General features: G+C 37.9%; 1 protein-coding gene across 5 annotated transcripts in view; it reads left to right on the forward strand.

Moving 5' to 3' along the window:
- Window positions 1–25843, forward strand: part of LOC108977608 (CUGBP Elav-like family member 2) — a 184246-nt gene that overhangs the window by 18966 nt on the left and 139437 nt on the right. For 4 of the 5 annotated variants that reach the window (XM_018947363.1, XM_018947362.1, XM_018947366.1 and 1 more), the window contains exon 2: window positions 9224–10662. In XM_018947363.1, the coding sequence (XP_018802908.1) occupies window positions 9944–10662 (719 nt within the window). In that variant the 5' untranslated portion in view covers window positions 9224–9943. Of the gene's footprint in view, window positions 1–8381; window positions 8500–9223; window positions 10663–25843 lie in introns of those variants that run through there. The other variant, XM_018947364.1, reaches the window with a different exon arrangement.

Raw genomic sequence — 25843 nt, forward strand, 5'->3', positions numbered from 1 at the left:
CCGGAGGTGTTGTATAATTTAATAACACAATAAACAAATTCAATTTTTAGAAATCCGTAAGCCCATGTAACCCTATAGTACTTTAATGGCATGGAAATCAAACAAAAATGCCTAAGGTGGGGAGATCGGGACAAAACTCAGAGCTTTTTGGCAAAGTTTCCAAATACCAACTTCTCCTTGTTATAACTGATGTATGTAAGTATATCTAGTCTGAAATGGTTTCATTTTCAAAGCATTGTGTTTAGAATTCATAGACGCCTTCACTTTCGGATAGCGCTGATTAGAGCTCCACAACTGAAAAAGTAAGTTCAGCAATAACAAACTACACAGTAGTTGGTACACATTTAAGAGCGGATGAGTTTTGGAAAAAATTTTCGAAACCTGTTGTTTTGAAAAAAATTATACTATACGTATAATTAGACAGATATGTGCTTGATAAAAATAATGCGTGAATTTAAAATTTTAGATTCAATTCATAATTGAAATAAAATCAGCGCTCAATCTGAAACTTTATGGTTTGTAGGCAATTAATTTCCACATAACTGTAAGTGCATATAAACACAATTAAATAAATGGCGCACAAAACTGCTCACACATACATATAGACAATACATGTAAATAAGCTTACACGCACACATGCAAACACATAAAAATACACGACAATAAAATATATATAAATGTTTTTACACACACATTCGCAAGTCGCCGAGTTCATATGTTCATAAAATAAAAAATAAATGCACTACACACACACATACAGAGGACGTAATGTCCTTTCCTAACTGTAACACCTTTCAACAGCAGCAGATAGAGGACAAAAAACGATAGCGCCAACAGATAGCGACATCAAAACCAAAAGTGCAATCTAAAAAATAAAAAACAAAAACGAAAAAATAAAACTAAAAATATATATAAAGACAAACGCACACAAACACATGAGCACATATAGTAAATATAATGGGTGTCGGTGAGTTGGAGGCAACAGCAAACTTATTCAAGTGCATTCAGATAAAATAAACCAAAAATAAAGACCAGATTAAAAATGCATTTAAGTTTGCTTTTGTTTCTTGTGCGCATGTGTGTGTGTGTGTGTGTTGTACGTGCTGATATTGTTCTTATTACTATGATGCGCTGAGCACAAAAACCAAGCACATGTGCGCCTGGGTGTGTGTGTGTGTGGAAAGACCTCCACAGCCGAGGCGCTCACGTGTCGTGTGTGTCAGCTCGGCTGCAGTCTGCTATTCATGCATGGGAGAAACCTCGATTGCCTTGTTCGTGTGCGCTTCTACACATGTCTAAGCACACACGCTAGTACAGAGCGGTTGTATGTGAGCGCGATACGGTCGCGCCGGTAGGAGATGCGCAGCGCTCTTGAATGCCACCGGTGGCCATGCATTGGCAGACGCGACAACTGTGGACGACATATTTGGCTTGGCCGCTGTTGATATTTTTATGAGCATCACCTGGTATGCATTTGGAAATCGCTTTACGGTAGCGGTTCGTAGGCAATCAGCCAGTGAGGCCACATACCCACAGTCAGCATATACTTTGTGTGACAGCTATAAAATTAAATTATTATTATTTTTTCGTTGACAAAAATAGTTCATTTATGAGTTTAATAAAAGTGCAGTAATGAATGGGAGCCATTAAAGCGGAGAAATAGTCATGAATTTGAAATCAAAATCACGAACTTTTTGGTGGCGTTAGAGAGAGGAGTGGTAAAGTGGGAGGAAGATAGGAAGGGTGGTTGCTCACTTCTATAGATGTATGTTCAGATTTTTTAATATTTTAAGTTTTTGGAAAATAAATTACTTTTAAGGTGACATATTTTACTGCAAATAGCCTATAATTTATAGAGACAACGTTGTGTCCCACAAGTCCATAGACGATGCGAAACGTGAAGCATTAATTCCAACTATAAATCGTTTTATAGCTCCCTTCGTTCATGTAGTCATGCATGCATGTATTTTCGTGTCAAATAAGCTTGAATACGCTTCACAAATACAGAAGTTTTCATACAAAAACTTGATTTTGATTGTTCATATTGCATGACAGCTATATGTGTTAATGGTACGATTCGAAAAGTGTCTTCAGATATATTAGCGTTGCCAAATTTTATGCAGGTAACTTTTCAAATGATAACATTTCCCATGCAAACACTTGATTTCGATCGGTCAGTTCGTATGTCACCTATTTGCAATAGTGTTCCGATATCGGCGATTATAAAGAAGGAAGAAAGATTAAGGAAAGATTTCGCGCGCTTCGCTCAACTTGTAGTCAACAAAAGCGGAATACTGAGCATGCTATTCGCAACTACACCACCCATCTTGATAAAATCCGACCGAATAGACTACGTGCCGGGAAGAAAATAAAGCAGCCGAGGCTGAGAGCATACACGAAGATCGTCGCAATTCGATTCGGAAACGTCGATAACGTATGGAACGACTTGGAGAATTTTAAGTCAATTTCATAAATTGAAAGCGTAGAAAACATAGCTTGCAAAAGAACTGAATTCGCTCCACCTCCTAAAAAGCTCCAAGAAGATCCGACCTTTTCGAGTCAACTTTTGTTCAGCGATGAGATCCATTTCCGGCTCAATGGGTATGTAAACAAGCAAAATTGCCACATTTGGAACGAAGAGCAACTTGAAGAGATTCAAGACCTGCCATTTCATCCAGAAAAAACAACGGTTAGGTGTGGTTTGTGAGCCAGTGGAATTATCGGTCTATATTTCTTCACAATCGGTCATGTTAACCGACTATTTGCTGCCTAAGATCCACACAACACAACAATCAGTGGATTTATTGATGGAACATTTCGGTGAGCAGTTAATTTCTCGATTTGGGCCGGTCGATTGGCCAAAGATCGTGTGATATCCCTTTACCTGTAGGGATATGTAAAGTCTAAAGTCTATGCGGACGATGCCGCTTTGTTTCCTTGAAGCTAAACATCACGCATGTCATTCGCCAGTTACCCGTCGAAGTGCTCGAAAATTGCGCAAAATAAATTTGAAAGATATAATTTCAAAATTAAGTGCCAAATAATGTTCTGATAAATGATAATAAACATTCACCATTACATATGCAGTTTGTATGCTCTTTCTTAAAAAAGTAGTGAACCTCGATATGGAGCACCCTTTTTGATGTATACATATGTTATTTTCCCTGGTCCAACGCTCCAAATGAAGTCGCAGTTTTTCCGACTTTTTTCGAGTTTGGACGTCCAATATTTCTGGGCCGTTTTGGGTTCCAAATGAAAGCAGTTCTGGAAAGCTCATCAATACTCTTGCGTAATATATGTCCGAGGCAGCCAATTGGTCCACGTTTAGCGCTTATCAAGATAGATAGTTTGTTGGTTTTTTCCAATAAAGTGATGATTGCATATGATACGAAGCTATAAGTCTAGCATTTGCGGTATTATATTTACTACTGAATATAATATAGGCCAGTAGTTTATAGAGGATGATAAGCTACAAACTTTCTACTGACAGTTCAGTAAAGCTTTAGAGAAATTGTTTTTAAATATGAACCGGTTTGATGCATGAAATTATAGTGGAGTCATGGGCGAAGTAATATTAGTATTTCTTCTAACTTGGGTGGGAGCATAATACCGAAATAAAAGCACTAATTCATTCCAGGTTGTTGCGAGGTGCGATTCCAGTTAGTGTGAAAATCTTTCAAGTAAGCGACGCAAAGTAATTTCCTATTGATTTCTGTAAATAAATATCGCTAATGATAGTGCAAATATGGTATGGGGAATGACTTTGTAAATATATATATTTCTAATTTAAAACTTATAGGCGTATATTGTATTTATAAATACTTGAAGCGCAAAAGCAAGAACAAATTAAAAACTTGTTGCCGACAAGCAAGTGAACTAAAGCTATGTGAAAATGAGCCACCCCATGGACCATTGAATCTGAATCCGCTCCTTGCAACAAGCAAGCAAAGCCATTCGCACAGCTAGGTGGAGTGTGGCAACATTGTAAACCCTGAGGGCTGCAAAATTGGAAGCATAAAAGAAAATAAAACGACTGTTTGTATGTGTGTATACAAGTATATGACAGTGCGTTTGTCTGTAAGCCAAGACGAGCGTGTGGCGGTAACAAAAAAGGAATATTCATACAAAAATGTACAATAGATAGATAAATAGAAAAAGATAAAACCAATAACCAATATCTGGCAGATAAATAGATTTACAAGTTGCCAGCAGCAGAAACAGCAGCAACAGGACGAACAATATAACAACAACAATCAACATAAAACTATTTATAGAATACTCAAGAAAACAAACAAGCCAGAAGCGCATATTTAAAGTGACGGCGAGTATCGGCTGCAAAGCCAGCTATAGAGAGAGGGGCGAGTGGGTTGCACACTGGCGGCTGCAGATAAAATGGTTATCTGCAAACAGACACACACACACCTGTCTCTTATACACATCTAGATGTGTATAAGAGACAGTATTTAAAGTGACGGCGAGTATCGGCTGCAAAGCCAGCTATAGAGAGAGGGGCGAGTGGGTTGCACACTGGCGGCTGCAGATAAAATGGTTATCTGCAAACAGACACACACACACACACAGCCATCTAACGCATCACATTGACATACTTGCGTGTAAACACACACACACTCACAGGCGTGCATGGCAGTGGCAGGCGGCATTAGAGTGCCGTTCTTTATTGTGTGCTGAATAAATTATCAGTTTACAACAAACACAAGTAGCACAACAAATACAGTTACACACATTGTTAAGCTTATATTGAGTAACTGTAGACACTGTAATACGATGTTTGCTCATCCTTCGAGGCAAAACAGGAAAAACAAAGGCGAAACAGCAAAGAAAACGGCAAAAACCCAACTGTGACAGCCAGCAACGGCGAAGGTGCAACAAAAAGTGTTCAATTTGATTGAAAGTATAACAGTATCGCACATGGCGGCGGCAGGTGACAACAAAATTTGTAAACTCAGCTCTGACGCGCTAGTAAATTCACCGTTTCACTGTGAAAAGGTTCAGCACGAAATAATTAAATTAGCTTGTTATCGGTGGAACGACGACAGCCGTGCGATAATGTTGCAATCGTGTTTTCGCTAAGTGTTGTTGTTGCAAACGAATTATTGCTTATACAAGGTGATTAATGGCGCAAGTAGTGTGATTTCTCATATATAGTTGGTGATTATAAATACATAAATAAACAAGTATGTGATATAACATATATTATGTACTAAGTTACTCCCCTTGGTGGAGTAAGCACTGCTAGCCAACGACAGCCTAATTGTGAGTAAGTTAAACAATATCGATAATGCTAAGTGCTCGCAGCCCACGAGCGCCTACTCTCTTTAATGGCAACAACACATATGAAACACCTCGCTTTACGTTCGTCATAACACGATTTATTGGTGATACGCGTATTGGCTTGTGTGTGTTTGTGTTAATATTTCATAGTAATTGTGTGCGTTCAATTAGTGTTGCCACGCATTCGGGAAACATACAATAACCGGTATCTATACAAAGTTTATTTTTGAAGAAATCAATTAATTTTTATGAAGAATTTTTTGCAAGTACTGCAATGTTAAAGATCATATGGAACATTGCTAAAATTCTATGAAATTTCTTTAATTTCAGACCATGGTACATATAGTGAATATATAGGGTGCTCTTTGGGAGTTCAATAATACTGACAAGGTGTAATGAAATAATTTGCCAAGAACTAGTTTTGTGTTCTTATTTTCGGAGTTATAGCGATCGATAAAGTAGAATTCTGGATTGATAGGTCCAGCTATAAGAAATATCAACTTATTTGGAACCGAACGAACCGTTGACTGGTAAGGAGACCAATCAAGCTGTCAAAGTTCTAAAAGCACTATTTATAAGAGATGTGATATTTTATTTTTCAAAACTGATATTTTATTTTTTTTTTTTTTTGAAAAACAAGCATTATTCGTTCGTCAATTATAAATGTTGACGCCTAAAATATAGGTCCCCTTCGGTGTCAGCGCTTCTTCCCAGACTAAAGACAAAGTAACCAAAGGATACAGCTGAAAATTTCATCGGACTTCAGAGACTGGATCCATTTCGATGTTACCTACTTCTTTTCAGAGAAAAAACACAAAAATTAAACTATAATATAAGTTATAATATTAAAACAATTTAATATTATTCGAAAGAGCATCCTTTTGCATTTACTTTGTGAAGCTTATTTCTTTCAAATTTTGTCAGTGGCTACGTTTCAAATGGTCCATCCGTTGAATTCAATTTTCGATAGCTCGTTCCAGCAACTCGACTAGTAACTGGTGATTGACACGCGTAATGTTTTGTTCCAAGCCTTGAATCGAAGCGGAATTGCACGCATAGACTTTAGACTTCACATATCCTCACAGCGAAAATTCAAACCGTTATCCAAAACGTTTTCTCAATAAATCCATTGATGAATGCGAACGCCAAGATCATGAGCTTCAATTTCAGGAATTATATGGTCGATTACGTTTACGTTCTCACCGGCATTAATTTTGAAGATATCGCACAGAATCGTTATTTTTCAGTTCTTGAGTCTCTTCAGGTTGCTCTTTGACCTAAATGCGGGAATTTCGCTTGTTTACATCCCAGAAATTAGCCTGATCGGTGAACAAAATCTAGCAAAAAAATGTCGGATCTTCTTGGAATCTTTCAAGAGCCCATAGAGCGAAGCGAAGTTGCTTGAGAAGGTCGAGCGAATTCAGTTCTTGCACATGCTGTACTTTGTACTTTTTTAATATATTATGTCGTTCCATACGTCAGTCAGAGTTGCTGCGTACCGCGGCGAATCGGCTCTCCCCGGTCTTCGTGTACACTCTCAGCTACGGCTGCTATATTTTCTTCACACCGTGCTGGACGTAGTCTATTCAGTTGAATATAATCCAATAATGAATGCTAGGTTTCATTTTTTTATAGAAGTGTTGCAATTTGACTAGAAATCTTCACGCCATCGTTCCAGTCCCTGAACATACTGTTCAAATATGCCCTATAAGGCTTATAGCTGCAATCTAAACTGACTAATAAGATCTTTTTATGCTCTTTGATGTTATAAAAAAGCGCCAATAAAGATTATTATGCAGTAAGAGGAGCCGAAGTTCAAGTTCTTGTTGTTGTTTATTTCACAATTTTTTCGTTGTATGCGGCAACATTGTCGTTGCTGTTCAATAAGCTCACTGAGTTCACTCTTAATGGTGCTTGTGTACAGTGAAGCGCGTAAAGTTTACATTTCAGCAATTGACCGATAATTAAGCTGTGCCTGCGGTATTTCAAGTGCGACAGCAAATAATTCGATTTCAATTAAATAAATTAGCCAAACATATGCTGCATTCGTATATATATATAGTAGGTACATATATACACATGCGATGGTAATTAATCGTATTTCAAGGTATACAGAATTAAATGTAAAAGGACTGTACGGAATGTCCTTCATAAGAGGCGGAATATATAGAGTACGGCATGAGATACAATTTTGATTTTAAAAATTAATGTTTAAAACCCGACAATATAAAGGATTATTATTTTTTTGACTTATTTTGAAAAAAATAAAAATAAAAATGAATATCAAATGAATCAAATTTAGCATAAGAAATTAAGATTTTAAAGTAGCAGCTAACAACACAGTATTATAAAATTTTGATTAATATTTTTTAATAAAAAATATTTTGATTTTTTTTTGGAAATTTTAAATGATAAAAATTATAAAATATTTATGTGAAAATATATAGCACTAAACGATCAGCGTGATGAGCTGAGTCGATTTCGCCATGTCCATTTTTCCATCTCTTTGTATATACGTGCCCTCGTGCTCGAAGCTGCACCTCGGTATCGGCACTATGTTGCTATACGAACTGAATGATCAAAATTAGGTTCTTTTATGGAAAAAGTTTTTATTTGACAACATAAATTCCCTAAACTTAGCATAGGTTACTATCTTAGGCAACGCACAGCGCAGATATCTGTTTTTTCCCCCCGAAAGAAAAATCTCCCACACTAAGGTTAACTGCCAGCGTGCATGATTCATATTATCCATCACTTCGCAGGGTCAAGACAGACGATATGTGCCTCTTCACGCCCTCTCTCTAAGGTTATTCATGTTGTCCTATGCTTTTATTTTATCGAGATTTGTCTTTCTCTCTTTTTGCGCTCGCCGGCCGTTAGGCGCCTATTCAAATATTTGGTTTACGATAGATTCTACTTCTACTACTGTCTATAATTAGACATATGAAAGCAATCGCTTCTTGCGATACCGTTCTAAATGCACAGGCAACTCTAACGACGCATAATCTGCACACATCCGTTGCCTTATTGGCATATTCTTTTTGAGGGGCTGTCTCCCTTACGGGGATCTAGGTACCTGAGCATTGACTGTGACTAACTTTAGCTAGCAGAGCCCTCCTATTTTGGCTTGGGCCACCAATGTTTGGCATGAACCATCATGAATCACACTTACCTGCCGAGGACCTTTGGAGAAATGTCACTGCGAAGGTTGGTCGAAATTTTTTATCAAAATATGTAAAATTTGTTTATTTTGTACTCAAATAAGAGTTTAATTAATTTTCAGTGAAAATTTCAGGGAATTTTTTTTTTCAAATAGTTGTCATCCAAGTCTTTTAGAATTGTATCTCAAAGATCTGTGTAAAATTGTACGAAGATCGGTTGAGTAGTTCGCTATAAATCTTGCCAACCGACTTCAAAACACAGTGCCGAGAAAATCGGGTGTAAAGACGGCGCACTTAGCCTAGCTAGCCTCGATCGCACAACTTCTCAAGGCTGTATCTCCGAAACAGCTGCGCGAATTAACTCGAAAATTTAGCACAATATTGTGGTGTTGTTTTTTAATTTAACAAAGTAATAAATTCAATCATTTGAAACCCTTAAACCCATGTATCCCCATAAAAATAAAATAACCCAGTGGGATATCAGTCACGTGTAGCTTGTTAATCTGAGTAGCTTGGTTCCGCTGACAAAACTAGAAGTATTTTTAATTTTGTTTCACAGATGAACAATATTTGAACTAATAAAATGGAGATGTGTACTTTTGGATATATATTTTTAGTTATGAACAATTTTTTTTTTTTTGTGTGTTTTTGTTTTTTTGCATATGTACTCATAGACTTCCTGCGCTACACTATAGCATATATACATATAATATATAACACAACATTTACAAATTTATTTATTTAACTAAGATTTTTGTTTTGTTTTTTAGCTGACAGCTAACTACTCTATCGCAACTCTACTGTGTGCCATTAGCCTAACTTATCTGCTGAAAAGATAAATACCAAGCAGATGTATGTATGTATGTACATAACGGACGGTGTGTAAACTTATAATGGCAGTTACAGCAGTGCTGAAAATCTGTGTCAACATCATTGAACTTTAACTGCACCGTAAGGACCAGGCAGTTAGCTTTAATTACGACGCGTCTTATCTAGCAAAACACAAAAAAAAAAAAAAAACAACAAAACACAAAAATACAAAAACTGATAAAAATCATATTAAGCTGATAAAGTGTGTAAATATTTGCTGAATTTGTGCAACTATTGTGATAATAATAGAGTGTTACCCAGTGCCATACGACAGGAGCAGCAGCCAACTACCGTATATTATTAGCAAATCGCTGTAAACCGCGGCAGTTAATTTTTGCTGCTGAAACCAAAAGCAACCAACCGAGCGCTAGTCCCACACACACAACACACAGATTGACACACACACACACACACATGTGCATGTGCGCTTTGTGCAAATAGCGGAAATAACGGCATATTTAATAGCGCGCCAACAGTGTGTAGGTGTAATAACGGCATATATGCATTAAAGTGTATTTGAGTGTGTGTAGTAGCGTATGAGTGTGCGCGTGTGCGTGTGTATGTAAAGTGAAGAAAAACCACCACAAACGCCAATAAAATTTTGCAAACAAACCGCGTAAATGATGTTGCACTCCATGAAATTGTGCGCCGATCAGCTCAATGGCATAACGGCAACACCTACGGACGCCGCAACAGCAGCGGCAACAGCAGCAATGCGCGTTGCTAATCCGTCGGCAACATTGCCAACACCTGTTGCCATTGTAAATGCAAATACCAATGCTGCCATTTCGGATAATAATAATTTAAATACTAGCAACAACGCCGCCAACATCGCCAGCCTAGTCAGCAATGGTAATATTAACAGCGGCAACAACAACAGCGGCAACAGCAACAGCAATGGTATCGTGCATCGGCAACTTCATCAGTATCAAGGCAAATATTTGGAAGCGCCGACTGCCTCGAAATTCCATCCATATTTGCGTCCGACGCCAGTGTTGGCCAACGAGAATTCGTGCAGCTCGCCAACTGTGGTGGGTACAAGTGCATTTGCGGCAACACTGTTTCCCGCATTTCAAAGTACGGTAAATTCCAACGTTGCCGCCAACAATACAACTGTAACCGCAGCGGTTGTTGGCGGCGCTGTTAACGCCACGACAGCACCGAGTGGATTACTAACTTTGCCAACAACACCACTGACAGCCGTTTCGAACACCACCACCAACAACAGCAACAACAACAGTGCGTTAGCAACAGCAGCCGCATTCATTAATTCCGATGCTGGCTTTGGTAATGGCAACGGCGGCGCTGGCAACAACTACACAACAGCGCACTTCACTAGGTAAGTACAGCCTGCCCAGTCTAGCATTTAAGATAACGGATTTTATGGCTAACGGCATATGAATATGAATGTTAATGCGCAATTAAATGTGTTTGCAGTTAGCAGTGGTTTTCAAAATGGCTTACGTGTTATAGAGAACTTTCTGTTTCTCTAGGCAGAGCCTACGCGTGGTCACAACTAAAACGAAATCTTTTTTCTTTTTTTCATTATATTGGTGACCTCTTTTATTTCAAATAATAGATTGAATCATCTTTTAACACTTGTTTAGACACACATAACACAATTTGAGAGAGCTTCTAAGCACTTGTAGAGGGTATGTCCGGCAAGTATAAGGGCAGAATGGATTTAAAAGAATTTAATGAACCAATCGTTACAATTCTTTAAAAACTTTGAAAATAGGCTCCTTCTGTAGCGATGCAGCGATGCCAGCGCGATTTCTAAGCATTGAAGACGTCATGGAAGGCATTATCAAGAATAGCCTTGAGAGCATGCTGCTTAGATCTCCTCTGCGACGTGTGCCACTAGGAAGATTGCCCCTTTGTCTCAGGATCATACTCAAAGATCCCTGAATCGAAGCCTGTGATTACGTTATCCAAAAAGAGGGGGTCTTTTTTACACATGTTTACACAAATTTTCTTGGCAAACTTCCACTCACCGCAATTTCGGGTCGTCAGTGACACTTTTGGTACCATCTTCGCGCACACATTTTCCATGTGCAAGTGGTCCATCAGAATAGTCTGAGTTCAAAACTTTCCGCACACGAGTCACATTGTCGGTGTTTGTGAAAGTGGCAGGTCTCCTAGCACGGTCGTCGTCAGCGACATCTTTCCGGCCTTCCAAAAGGCCTGGTGCTACCGAAACACACCACTTTTTACTTAAGAAACGTTTGGGTCAGCCTGTTTGATCATATCAAACGTCTCTGTTGTAGATTTTTAGTCCGGATAAGTCCACTACCTCCCACCCTCCTACCACCAAGAAACTGCTCATGAGTAAGAACCATCGATATCAGACACAAGTAAACAATAGCTGCCATACAAACTGACCGAATCCAACTGAAGTCCTTATAAGAAAAAAAAAATTTTTGTTTGACGAGTTATCTTCACGCACGTTCGATTAGGTTAATCTGGTAAGAAAGTAATCCACGTATGGACCATGGTTGGTCCTTTGCGATACCAGTTGGAGTTCAGTTACTTAGTCCAAGCGAAGTTGTCCGTTCAAGATACCTGCGCTTCACGCGATTCGATTTCGATTTTCTTTACCATGCTTCTGTCGAGTTCGTCGTATAGATAATGCACGGGTTTCCCAATATTGATCACGTTTTCGGATGCCAGCCGTACACCATTCTTGTCAACTATTTCATTGCCCTCGATGCTTTTGTGGCCTGGCACCCAGTAAGTTGCTTCACAAGAAACTTCTGGCCGATATCCCATACAATGTTACTGCTTTGATTATTGCTTGACTATCTAAGTAGATGTTGACTCTGGAATTGCCTGCAGGTTGAGTGGAGGTCATCTACGAGGCTCTCATTATAGCAAAGGCCTCGGCATAAAATATACTGCAGTGATCCGGTAACTTAAAAGGTTGCCTTATATCTTACTTTGGGCAGTATATTGACGCACCAATTCCATCGTTCATTTTCGAGCCATCCGTGTGGATAGTTGGAGTGTGGCGCGTAGTTAACACACCTTTAAGCCAGACATCGGTCTCTGTGTTTACTTTGAACCTTCCAGTAAAGAGTAAGAAAGTAGGATTATATAGTTGGTGTTTGCCTGAGCGTCATTACCCAACGAGCAATAACCGAATGATTTATATGTAAATTTTCCCATCCAGTTAGTTGTCGTTACGCCGATTTTGCTGCGCAGATTTCAGCGAAGAGGTGGCAGGTTTAGTACCGGTTGAAGAAACGCCGATAGACTTGTTCTTAAAGCTCCCGCTATGCATAGCGCACCGAGCCTCCGAACCCTTTCTATTGGCATACGGTCGCTACGGCCCCATACTACTGCACCGTAGAGTAGAATTGGTCTTACAATAGCTATGTAATACCAGTGCGTGAGAGAGGAGCAAGGGATATATCTTCTTGAAATTTAGTACAAATTATTACCCAGGATTACCGATGTTAAAGTTTTTTCTTATCTTTAACATTTTCTAAAGCTTTGTACCACTTTCAAAATATATATACACTTGTCCAACTAAGGGTTAAGCAATGAAAGTACGGGAAAAATGCAGCTGACTTTTTAATAGAAATCGATTTTAGTTGAAAATACTACAATTACAATTGCAGCGCTTATGATTAATTAATAGGTAGAAATGTAATTGTGGGAAAGACGGCTTGAAGTAGTGCATAAAGTAGGGCAAAGCGTTTTACAGTAATTTCCACAGAAACAGACAAAATAAGCCGTATTTGTGTGTATAAGAGGGTTAAATACAAAAATTCTCAATGAACAAACTTAGTGTAGTAAAAATGCCACGTATGCAGATATGTATATATGTTAGTATGTATGTATAATTATTTCTCAAAAAAAAAAAAAAAAAATTACACTTGATGACAATGAATATCGATTATTGTCGTGCTTTTAAATGTTCAGAAAAATTCGTTTTAACTGCTGGCTTATAAGAATATAGCTTTTGATCTCAATTACTAAATATGCCAGATGCAAATTTATATATATATGTATATAGATGTAACAATAAAAGTGATACATAATACACCACAAATGGCGAATGTAGTCAGAAAACACCGACTAAGATCAAAAATGGACCGTTTGATGATGTTTGACAGCTAATTTTCATCTTGAAGGTACTTTCCTAATACTACTCGTAAAACTGGGACAGTTCGGCATTCACTAGCTTCTCTTGAGGCTAATTTTTCACTCGTAAAATATTACGCCTTAGAAGGAAATAGGTTTGCAACCACCTGGTGCCCAGTTCTAACAATGAGATGGCTCTATAGGAAGCCACCAACCAAGCTTCCGTTGCCTCTGATGAGTCACTATCGCTGAGTTATCTGCTTTTAACACAAACTGTATATGTGCGATTGATTCCTTTAGACAATCCAAGTGCACAGTACACATCCGAATTATGGGTTTGGCGGTAGAAAAGGAGCTCATAGCAAGAGTTTTCTGACCATCTCTGACCGGCTTGGAAAACTTTGACGAAAGCTGATCGCGATTCAGTTATGATCGGTTTTGCTTGTTGTTGTCGTAAGTGACCCACTTTTTATCAACAAAAATCATAATCAAAGACAAGAAAAGTAATAAGAATAAAAGAACAAAAGGGTTTTCGTGAGGCATTCGATAAACCGTGGCAAATAAATTTTGGTTTAAGCTGAATTTACAACAACAAATAAGTTGAAACATCTTGCATTATATAACCGCAACTGCGCGCATTGGTTTAAATCGCTCGGCAACTAATTGCTATACCATTTTGCCCTGCATTTAATGCGATTCATTAATAAATTATACTCAGGAGATTTTTCCAACCCAAAGCAACGACCTTTCAACTGTTCAAATGGGGTCTCCGTGAGCGCCTTTGTGGAAACCTCAGTTAGTTTGAAACGTTAATTCTATGTAACTAAATATTTTATAGCATAAGGTTAGTGGCTAGAAAGGAGGCTTAGATAAAATTCACCTTTAAAATCTTTCTTAACTTTCCTTCCGAAAGTTTATTTCTCAATATATCTATTGCCTGAGTAATGCTGACATATTAAGGTAATGAATATCACGCTGTGTGAGTTTAAGGCCAAGAATATACTAGCCACATTACAATTCTTTTAGTTTCTCAGCATCTCTCAGATACATCTTATTTTTAAATTTTTTTTTTTTTTGTTTTTTGAGTAAGTTTTCAGACTTCCAACTATTATTTTCTACGACTCGCAAATAAGTTACTTATACGCCACCACTTCTACGTGCTCAAAAATTCATATTTAACGAACTGTCTTTGCAGATTACAAAATAGGTAAACGGTTTATTATCCAGTAACTCCGTGGATTTGGTAGTAATCCTGAATATTTGCTACCCATTCTTCCAATATATGCACTTTTATCATTTTTTGAAGGCGGACTCTTAAGAGTAGGTACCCTAGATGACCCCTACAATGTTGCTAAGCTCCCGTTTACCTAGAAGTAGAATCTTTTTGGTCTGTTCACCATCAGAACAGCGCAAAGATAACTTTGTGGTCCAAGATCAGCGACCGTTGCTTCAAACAACCCTTGAAAGAACGGAATAGCCTAAGGCAGCTTAAGGGAATTGTGTCTTAAGTTGTAGCCACTATTCGAGCCAGAACGTCTGCCTTTTCAATTCCTTCTATTCCTATATGACTGGATATTCAGATGATGCTAACTGAGTTGCCTACTGAGAGTTTAGTTATTACCTGCTTCTATAAACTAACACAATAAGACATGTTATTATCGCCACATTCATATAGCCTCAATTGTCGCTTGACAACTCACTAGATGGTTTATGGTCTTGCTGATTAGAGCAGAAGTCCACTTGCCACACTTTGTTATGTCCACAATTTCTGTGTGAAAGACTGAATTGTAGTCACTTAGTTAGTAGTTACCTTCTGTATATACATATATGGATTACGACAAAAGAAGATCGCTTATGTTCCTCTTTCACTCTTTGATCCCTCGATAAATATGTCGATTTTGTTTCATTTTTTCTACTGGGTACTGAGAACGTTACGTTTTCTTCCTCTTGATTCTCTCATTCTCGATCACATTGACAATTCAACCAAAGTTCAATAAAAAGTTCGAGTATGACATCATGTCAATGTTGATGACACGTCTGACTTAATTGGCCAAAAATCATGCGCCAGCAGGCCGTAGGCATTGTCTCATATCTTATTTGTATGTGTATTGGTTGGATGTCGAGGATAATTAAAAGATATAGATGTGCTCATACTGCGTGTAATTGCTTCAAAAAAGTCTAGTTTTATTAAAGGATTTCTTCTTACAAGAAAGCATCATAGGAAAGTGAAATAAAAACTCAATTCAAACGTTTTATTTAACAGAGGAAAAAATATATTCAGATCTGCTGCAAAACATAAATTCCAGTTGAGATGTCTGGTCGAAGGGATCGAAATCCATATCGTCGCCTTCATCTGATTCCGGCTCCTCTTTCTTGATTTCCTCCTTCCTTTCGGCAGCAGCGACAACAATAGCGCCTTAAGCTGAAGCAGAGGCAGCAGCAGCAACAAATTTATTGAAAAATAAATAAAAATTATAATTCAATTTATATTTTACGCTCTTCAGTTACAATTTACTGTACAAATACTTTGAAGAAAGCTAATTAAATTTGAATATGTTTCGAGTCGCATATATAATTAGTTCTCGCTTTGCTAAGATTTATCATGCATTCACAGACAGTGTTCGAACTGAAGTTGTAATAAGACAAGCCTATACTAACACAACTACCACAACACACTACAACCGCACCGCCCAAATGCCTCATGCATGGCAACAACTGACACCTGCGGTTGTCAGCGCTTGTGGAACTCATAATTAATAAATGAAAATTTGACAATTTAATTTAATTTCGTATCTCATCATCATTTTTCATACTTTAACATGCAGTCAACGGCGGCGGCGGCACCAACTGTCAGGTGACGATTGGGGCGGAGCTGTGCTGCCCTGCAGGCAGGTAACTTATCGCTTTAGAGACACGTTTGCGCTTACGCCATGATAAACTCATTTAATTGCCACATTTTACCCACCGACTGCGTTGAATGGAAGCGCCGCGCTGGGAAGCGTCTGCAAATACATTGTGCAACGCACACTAGAACACGCTACCTGTCTGCTGGAATGGTATAATTTCGGTTAAAATGCAAATATTACAAAAATAACATTTGTATGCGCGCACTGAAGCGGCTGGGGCCGAGGAATATGATATTCGCGATAACCAGCGCGCGGGCAAAGTGTCTTATTGATTTAAGCGGCGACTGCAGGTAGATGTTGATATCTATGTATGTATGTTTGTGAGTATTCAAGTAAGCATTGCTATGAGTATTGCCATAAGAATTGCGCTAAGTATTGATATAATTGGCAACGCGGCTTGTGTGTGTGCGCATTTGCATAATTCCGCCATAAAAAATTTCTTTTGCTGCGCAAATTTATTGTCGGAAATTTAAATTCTCAATCGAGTAGTGCGCACATACACGCTGATAAACGCAGTTACAAGTCCATTCCCATCCGTGTGAACCGCAACAACAGAGCTACTTGTGCGCTAATAGCGTGGCTGCTTTTGGGGCCAGCTGCAGAGTTAGCTTTTAGAACGTAAGTGTTGCTTCTACGGATTTTTCCATTTCTTTGCAAGACACTTTACATGCTTTAGTTGTAGCGCCGCGCGCTTGAAAGGAAGGTATGTTTGGATGCGGCGCCACCACCCACCTGTCAGTTTGCCGCTAGGCAATAAACGTGCTGGAAATTGCATTGGCATTACAAGTGTGCGCTTCAAGCTTCCTCATCCGCTTCCTGTTGAACGCTTGAACGCGCCGCTAACGCAGCGCGCGACGACCGGTTGTTGCGTATCAAACTCTAAATCAGCATCACACATCGCCCGCAGCGGCGTCAACTCGACAAGCGGCACGCGTTCGAAGATGCCGATGCCAATGCCAGTGCTGCCAACGCGCGCGCGTCCTCTTTCTTCGCTTGCTGGCATATTAATAATTCAAGATATTCAAATGCGAGCGCTGCAATGGCAATGAAGATGTCAGCAGCCGCTGCCGACACAAGGCGCATGGCTGCGACAAGACAAAACAAAGGCGCAAAGTACAGCCAAGCTGGATGAGCTGTTCACTCTCTGTCCTAGCATACATACAGGCGCACACGCATAGCAGTCGCTTAATGAGAAAATCGCCTGTGGTGGCATAGGCGGCTTTGTTGCCGCGCCCCACCCGCACTTCGTCACATCTTGGCGCACCATGTGATTATCTTCGTTTATTGTGTGGAGTGGTTATGGCAAATATTTCACGCGGATACGAAATCCCCGAAGGTTGTAGCAAGGCACATTATAGCGTTTTTTTATAATTTAATAGCGATAATTTAAATATACTCGTTTTTTAGTGAATTATTTCGATATAAAAAGATTTATTCCAAAGTGGCGCAGTTGCGTAGTGTCTTGTTGCTAAAGCCGTTTAGATATTCGGGGAATCTCTTGCGTATGGCACCAACATATAAATAATAAGCGGAGAAATCAAAATCGTAAATGGGAAGGTGGTTAAGCCTATCAGGGCTGCTACTAGCTGTTTCAAGTAAGGCAGGCAAGTGCTAAAGCACAAGAAGCAATGAGTGCCAAAGTGAGTGTATGTGGAATGCACTTACGACCTGCGGTGATTTATGAGATGACACCACGCTGATTTTGCTAAATGGAATTTATTTATTCATACCAAATAATTTGGGGGAAAATAACCATTCCGCAGAACAATGTTGCAATGTTTTACTCCGGTTTGGAGTTACCACAGCATAAAATTAACAGCAATGTTTTTAAATATATTTTAAACCGGCTCTTGTAGATACTTATCTCGCTTAGTTATTACAGTTTTCAAGATTACTTTCTCTACACTGTTTCTTCTTTTTTTTTTTTTAATTCAAGAGCCTTCTCAAAATGAATTAAAACTCGCTGAAAAAGTTTTTCGTCAGACATATGTTATTTTGAGGGCGTTAATTTTGAAGAATTACAATTTTGAATGCTGAAGATTATTTAGTTTCGAAAGCCTTGTTGTTGATTGGAAAAATTAATTGTTTGTTTAACACTGAATTTCAGTCTTCTTAGATATGTTAGACATCTTTTAACACTTTATTTGGAAATGTAGTTCATGATATTTGCATTTGAGAATTAGAAAGACCGCATGTAATTCCTAAAGGCTAAGTTAGTCTGGTAAGTTCGTGAATCACACATATTCCAATTGTAGTCCTTAGCAATTCCAGATGGAGTGCTGTTACGAGAATTAGTCACTATCCACACTTATTCCAGTGTTTCATGCCGTGGCACCAAACAGAGAAAGATCCCCGGGAGGAGAACAGCGAGAGAGTTAAACTTTAGATAATAATATAACCGAAAATAGTATATTATATAAGTTACCGCTTTTCCATCATAAGTGACACTCCGCGAAGAAAAGGACTTAGAGTTGCTAATATATTTTATTATCCCTATGATAATTAAAATAAGCGTATTTCCGCGTGTACGCGTTCTCAAGAAAAAAAAATATAGTGTCTCTCTCACTCTTTCTCATCGCGTTGAGCTACAAAACATAAAATAATGAAAAGGTACAGGTTCGACAACGACTATTTCTTTAACTGATTAACTCACTCACAACGATGGAATTCATATATTAGTTTGTCAAAAAAGTGTTGCGGTATTTTCGCTAGTTGGCGCTGAGAGCGCGTCGCTCTAGTTTTATTCGTCGCATCGGGTCATGCTATACCTTTTTGGAAAGCTCATTTCATGCGCTAACACTTGTTTGATTGATTGTCGTTTCTTCTAAGTCGTTCGTGAATTATAGCGTCGCAAACATGGAGCAAAATAAAGAGAAATACGGCATATTTTACAGTACTACTACGATAAAGGCAAAGATGCATCTCAAGCCGCCAATGAAATTTGTGCAGTTTGTGAACCCAATACAGTTTCCATTTCCACCGCACAACGATGGTTTCAACGTTTTCGTTCTGGTGTAGAGGCGATCGAAGATGCGCCACGCTCCGGAAGGCCCGTCGTCGAAAATTGCGGTAAAATCGCTGAATTGGTCGAAAGAGACCGGCATAGTAGCAGCCGTAGCATTGGTCAAGAGCTGGGCATGAGTCATCAAACCGTTATAAAGTTAAAAAAAAAATAAATAAAAAATATTGCAAGACTTCTTTGACAATCGTATAACCTCGTAAGATATTCATTGCTTTGATTTTAGAAGGAAGGTATCTGTAAAGTATGCTGAGAAACCGAGTACGCGTGCAGATATATTTAAGTATTGATGAACCACGAGGAGATTTCACTCACGGCAGGTGCATTAGGACAGTTGGTTTTGAAAGAGATGAAAGATATTGGACTGGACGTTCAGAAATGCATTACAATAAGTTCTGAATGTTAAAATTGCTTTGATAAAAAAGATATGTGAAATATTCAGAGAGGTTACAACGTTTTCCAAGTTTAATGAAATTTGTTAAATGCTACACAGATGGTTGAAAAATTAGGTGTTGAGTGAAAAAAATACCCAGAATATGTGGTCGTCAGAGTCATCGCAGCAATCACCCATCTCAAAGTTGTGAAGACTTCTACAGGGTTTCTGCATACATTCCACTCAATGACACAGTCATGCAAGATATAAAAACGCGCCTTTCCTTTGAAATTCTTGTTTGAGTCAACTGTTAACAAAATTTACCAGAACCTAGAAAGAATTAAAAGAACTGCAATATATATACTATTCTCTATTTACTTTTCATTTTGCCAGCCACAAATGCTAGCGCTGAACGATCCTTTTCTTCTTTGCGCCGAATCAAGACTAAGCTCTGAAATGTTGCCTTGTCACTGCCTTGATTGCTGCTTGGCTATCTACGTAAATGCTGCCTCTGGAGCTGTCTGCTGATGCATAAGCAGGCAAGATCTCCATTTGAAAAATGCTGCAGTTACCCGGCAACTTAAAAGGTTAACGTATGCCTAACTCGGAATATACTGTCCCGCACCAACTCCGTGCTCGACTTTCGCGCCATCTGCATTAATGTTTAATGTGTTGCGTGCAGCTAAGATACCTTCACGCCAACCATCTTGTTCTAATGGCTAAAAAGCAAGCCATCCTCGAAGACTCATAACTTGATATGCATTTTACAACAATGCTGTACTGGAAACCTCTTTTCGAACAATGGCAAATTTTACTGAGAAATAATTAATAATTTTTGGTCAAGAATGTAAGACGAAGAATTGAACAAACTTTCCAATTAGCACAGTATTTGGTCATCTCATATACTCCACAACATAATCAATCTCTTATACAAGACATTCGGTAAATATTTTCTCCATAGACTCGGTGCCGACATATTTAGGGAACAGGCATAATTTAACGATATTTTGAAAACATTCTTTACCTACATAAGATCTTATGGTAAAAGTCGCGTTAGTCGTGTATATTTGGTGCAGTAGTAATGGACAGCAAAGACTTTAAAAAGGTAGTCTAACAGAATCGAAAGGACACTGGCTGCTCTGATCGCTTGTAAATAAAAAACTGCATCCGAAATGTACAAAAAAGTTACACACTTGAGTTTAATTGTCATTTAAAGTATTATATCTTGGTTATCATAACTGAAATTATTTTTATGCCAGTCAATTTGACTTATACCAGTTGTTTGTTCGATAAGCTGTGTGCAAATATTTGATGATTAAAAGAGAACTAATGCTATTATTGAATTCTCGTCAGAAAATTGACAAAGGATAAGGGGTTAAAACATTTCCTTAATAAGATTCGAATTACAAAAAAAAAAAAATATATAAAAATATACATGTACACTTTATTGCTTTTTATTACAAAAACTGCCGCGTTAATTGAAAGCGCTTGTCCTCGATATTAATTGACAAAGTATGTAACGATTACAGTGCCTTTTTCCAAAATTTGGTTGAGCAAGATTAGTCTGATACAATTATATATGTTTGCTTCTTTCTTATTTATGTCTCCGCGTGCCACGCATAAATTAAGTTATTCGATTTTCTTTGGAATGGTGCTTATCTAAAAATTCCATTATCTTCGGCTTGGCCTTGAATGGCTTGCATAAGACATGGATTCCCACTCAGCTGTATCTGAATAGTAGAAAGCAATGCAATAATCCCTCCACAAGTTGAATTCTAAGCAAATTTGTCATAAATAAATATATAAACCATGCTGTGTATCACTGCTTGCCCCCCCCCCAAAATTTGCAGATGAGTCAAAAAGCGGCAGTTGGGGGTGAGCTGCGGTCGGCAATTGTCTTTTCAAATTCGTAAGGAGCGTTGCTCCCTTACTTTCTATCATCTCTCCCGTAAGTGATATACGGCGCGCTACCGCCGCCTTATTACTCGCGCCAAAGCCGTGCAGCACAGCGGTTTAATTTATTACAGCAGTTTGTTACGGTGTTTCTGTCACAACAGTCTACATAAAAATGACCCATCATAAATTTAATATTCTTGCTTTATTACTTAATGGCAGCAAAACATTTTATTTACACCACACTTCGCCGCACCTTACGCGCGGACCTAGGCATTGCGCGCCGTTCTACTCGGTACTTTTAGTCTACTATTTTATTTAATATCTCACACCGTTCTCACCGCGCGCGCGGCTATAAATCTGCGAGTATCTGGTATATGGTAAGTAGAATATGACTTTGTCTTTATGCTGCGCTTTCTTATTTTTTCTGCTTTTCATATTTTCATCTACTTCCATTTTTAATCCATCATAGTTCTACGACACTGGGCTAAATCATTGTAATTTTACGACGAAGGCGAGAGCGCTGCCGCTACAGACGACACGACTTGGCGACCCGTCGACCCACTTACATAGCGCCCATTCTCCGCTCCAGCGCGCTGAATGCAAATAAAATATGTCCTAATATGTAGGCCTGTCTGGACATTTACATATCTACTTTATATTGACATATATACAGATAGACTTATATATTTATACAGATATATATAGTTATTAGTCGTTCTATCATTCGTGTTGATTTCAATGTGTCACTTCGTCTAATTGTCTCACCAACACTCACACGCAGCCAGTTAGCGAAATTGTCTGCGCCCATTGCGAAGGGAAAGCCAATTAGACACTGAAAGGAAACTAAATAATAGGGGCACAACAACAATCATAATTGCAATAGCCTTGACTTCAATGTGTTACATTGTTGTTGTCGTTGTAAAATGAAGAGAAATTATTGTATGTGCCGCTGCAAGGTGCCGGGTGTTAAGTGCCGTTCGAAGGCAACTTTATGATTATAAATATTGTCGTCAGCATAGTGTCGATCGAGCAGCCGCCGACCAACCGCTTGTAGCCACCACCAGCGCCAAGACATTTATAATTAATGATATTAATAGCACGTAATTATCATTACTGCGGCTTTTGAAGCCGCCTTCCGGCATGATTAGTGGGTGGCTTGATGTCTTTCTTTTGTTTTTGCTTTTGGCTTGTTGTTGTGGACATGTGCTGCTCCATTATGCTTAAGTTGAACGATTTTGTTGTGAATTTCTGTCTTCAATATAAGAATTTAATATTTAATTCTTTTGCTTAAAAGCGATGAATATTATTTATTATGTTTACTTATGGCATAAGATTTAAGGTATGAGTACTGAAGCAATTTACTTACTGCTCAGACGAATTTAACATTGCTAAGTGCTTTTATATGTTATATTTAATTATGCTTATCAGAAAACCAATATTTGATAATCGAGTCGAGTACTTTGATAAATAACAAAAAAAAAAAAAAAAAAAAAAAAAAAAAAAAAAAAAAAAAAAAAAAAAAAAAAAAAAAAAAAAAAAAAATATGGGAGATAATTTATTATTAATTATAATTAGTTTAATAGTATTATTAAAAGCATTTGATGTTTATGATAAGATATTTGAGGTATGTATATCCTTATCTTAATCAATAGAATATATAATATGTACTGTTCTTGTTTTATAGTATTCGTTCATCAAATAATGTCAAAACAAACTGTGCGATTTCCACTAATTTCAATTATAAGTTTGAGATTCGGTGAAATCTGTTCATGAAGAGTCAGTACTTTAACCAAAAAAAAGTAAACAAGTTATTATTTCCAACTATTATTATACGACTCGCAAATAAGTTACGTATACGCCTCCACTTTTGCATGTTTAAAAATTCACATGTTACAAACAATCTTTGCAGACAAGCTACTGAAAAGTTTTTTTATACAACAGTTCGGTGGATTTGGTAGAAATCCTGATTATTACCCACCCCATTCTCCCAATGTCTGCACTTTTCCCATTTTATGAAGGAGGCATATTAAGAGTAGGTACTCCGTGATAGCCCCTAAAACGTTACTATGATCCCTCTTGCATAGAAGTAAGATCTTCACCATTCACCATTCATGTTCACCATCAGCACTACACCAAAGTAAGCCCTGTGTTGCTAGGATTCCAAGATCTGAGAATATTGTTTCAAGCAATCTATGAAACAACTGAATAGCCTGGAGCTGCTTAAGTGAATTGTGTCTCCAGCTGTCCACAAGCGAGCTGGCTCTATCTTTGCATTTTTTTTATATGCCCCTATGTTCGAGTCCCAGTTGTTATTTCCTACTTCCATGACTTAACAAAGTGAGACATGGTATTGCTATTATGGATAGCCTTAATTGCTACTTGGTCATCCACTAGACTTAGTCCTTATAGACTTGCTGGTAATAGAAGAAGTCCACTTGCCATATTTTGTTATACTCACAATTGCTGCGAGAAAAACTGAAAACTATCATTCACTCTTTCACGCAGCAATTGTGGGCTTAACAAAGTATGGCATGTGGTTAGTTTGAACCTATCTTCGATACATATTGGGTAGTCGAGAAAGTCTTTTCGTATTTTGTCAATAGATGTGGTTGCAACCGCATATTTCCCGGGCTACCAATCGCGTTGTGTTGAAAGGTGATATTTTAAGCTTCATTTAAATTATAATTGTTATATGGATAATCGAAAAAGAAGACCTTTGCTGTCACTATTTCACTCTTTAACCCGTCGATGAATATGTAGATTTTGACATTGGAACTGTTCATCACAGAACCACTAGTTTCTTAATTTCTATTAGTTATTGAGAACGTTGTGTTTACTTTCGCATGGTTCTCTCATTCTCGAATAATTTGCCAATTCAGCCAGTGTTCACTAACAAGTTTGATTATAATAATATTAACTCAATTGACCTAAAATCGGTAGCCGCCAGGCCGTGAGCATTGTTTCGTACTTCATTTGTAGGTTTAACATAGATTGGTGATTATAAATTGGAAGATATATGTAGATTTGCTCATTGTTCAATTACTTGAAGAAAACTTATGTTTTCTAAAGGAATTCTTCTTACAAGGAAGCAGTATTGCGAAAAGAAATGAAAAATCAATTAAAACGTTTTATTTATTTCTTTGTGATAACAGAGAAAAATTATATTCAGTTCGAAATGCCAACTGCAGCTAGATCCTTCTCCTCCTGATCTCTGATCTCTCCAACATTGTGGGGGTCTTTTTCTGCTGCTTCCACTAGCGGTTATGGAATCAAAAACATTTAAAGCTAGAGACTTCTTTTACATTCGGAAAACATAACTTAGCCAGTGGAGCCGCTGTCTCTTGCTTCGCTGAACTATGTCAATGTAGCATGGACTGGAATGATGAGGAACTTGTAGAGTTTTGTCTTTGTTCGTCGCAGGAGGACTTTACTTCTCAATTGACTACTCAATATGAAGCAGTACCTGTTGACAAGAGTAATTCTGCGTAGGATTTGTGTTGAGGTTTGGGTATTTTTTAAAAAATATGTACTATATGTATGTATGTATATTATGGGTACTTTTATTAACGAATTCGCTTTAGAGATTAGAAGTAAAGAAAAATTCCAAGTTTCCAATTGCTGAAGCTTTCCTCAGTTTTTCTTGATTAGTTTCATAGGATTGATTGAAAGTAAAGTGTGACTCCTCTAACTGGGAAATGCTTTATTAGCTTCGTGTGCAATACTGGAATCGAAAGAGATGAGAGCTTAAACATAGTAGAGAGCAAGACAAACAAAGTAGTAGCGCAGTTTTCTGAGTCATACATATATAACTCTTATAATTCGTGCATACGAGTACTCTTTTGCCGCTCATTATCGGTAAATTTTTATTTTTATTTTTTTTTTTTTGTTTTTTTATTTATGTCTTTCGTTGCCTTCACATGAGTACTATAACTTAAGTTAGACAATTTTCTGCGTTCTAAGCCTTCATATCACATTCTCAAGTATTTCCAAACTTCCAGTTCACTTGATTTTCATGCCGAGCTCTGTAATGTTAAACCGAACGACAAAGCCACTAAATCAGTAATAAGTGAAAAATCTGAAATATTAATATTGTTCCATGTTTATTTTAGTACCGTCACAGTGTTGATGATATTTCCAAAATGATAAAACTGCGGCACTTAGCGACGAGGAAACTGGAGGGACTAACTACGTCTTAAATAAATAAAAAATTAAAAACAAAAAATCAAAAAAAAAAAAAAAA

The sequence above is a fragment of the Bactrocera latifrons genome, unplaced genomic scaffold (assembly GCF_001853355.1).
Source record: "Bactrocera latifrons isolate USDA-ARS-PBARC rearing strain unplaced genomic scaffold, ASM185335v1 scaffold_92, whole genome shotgun sequence".
Classification (NCBI taxonomy): domain Eukaryota; kingdom Metazoa; phylum Arthropoda; class Insecta; order Diptera; family Tephritidae; genus Bactrocera; species Bactrocera latifrons.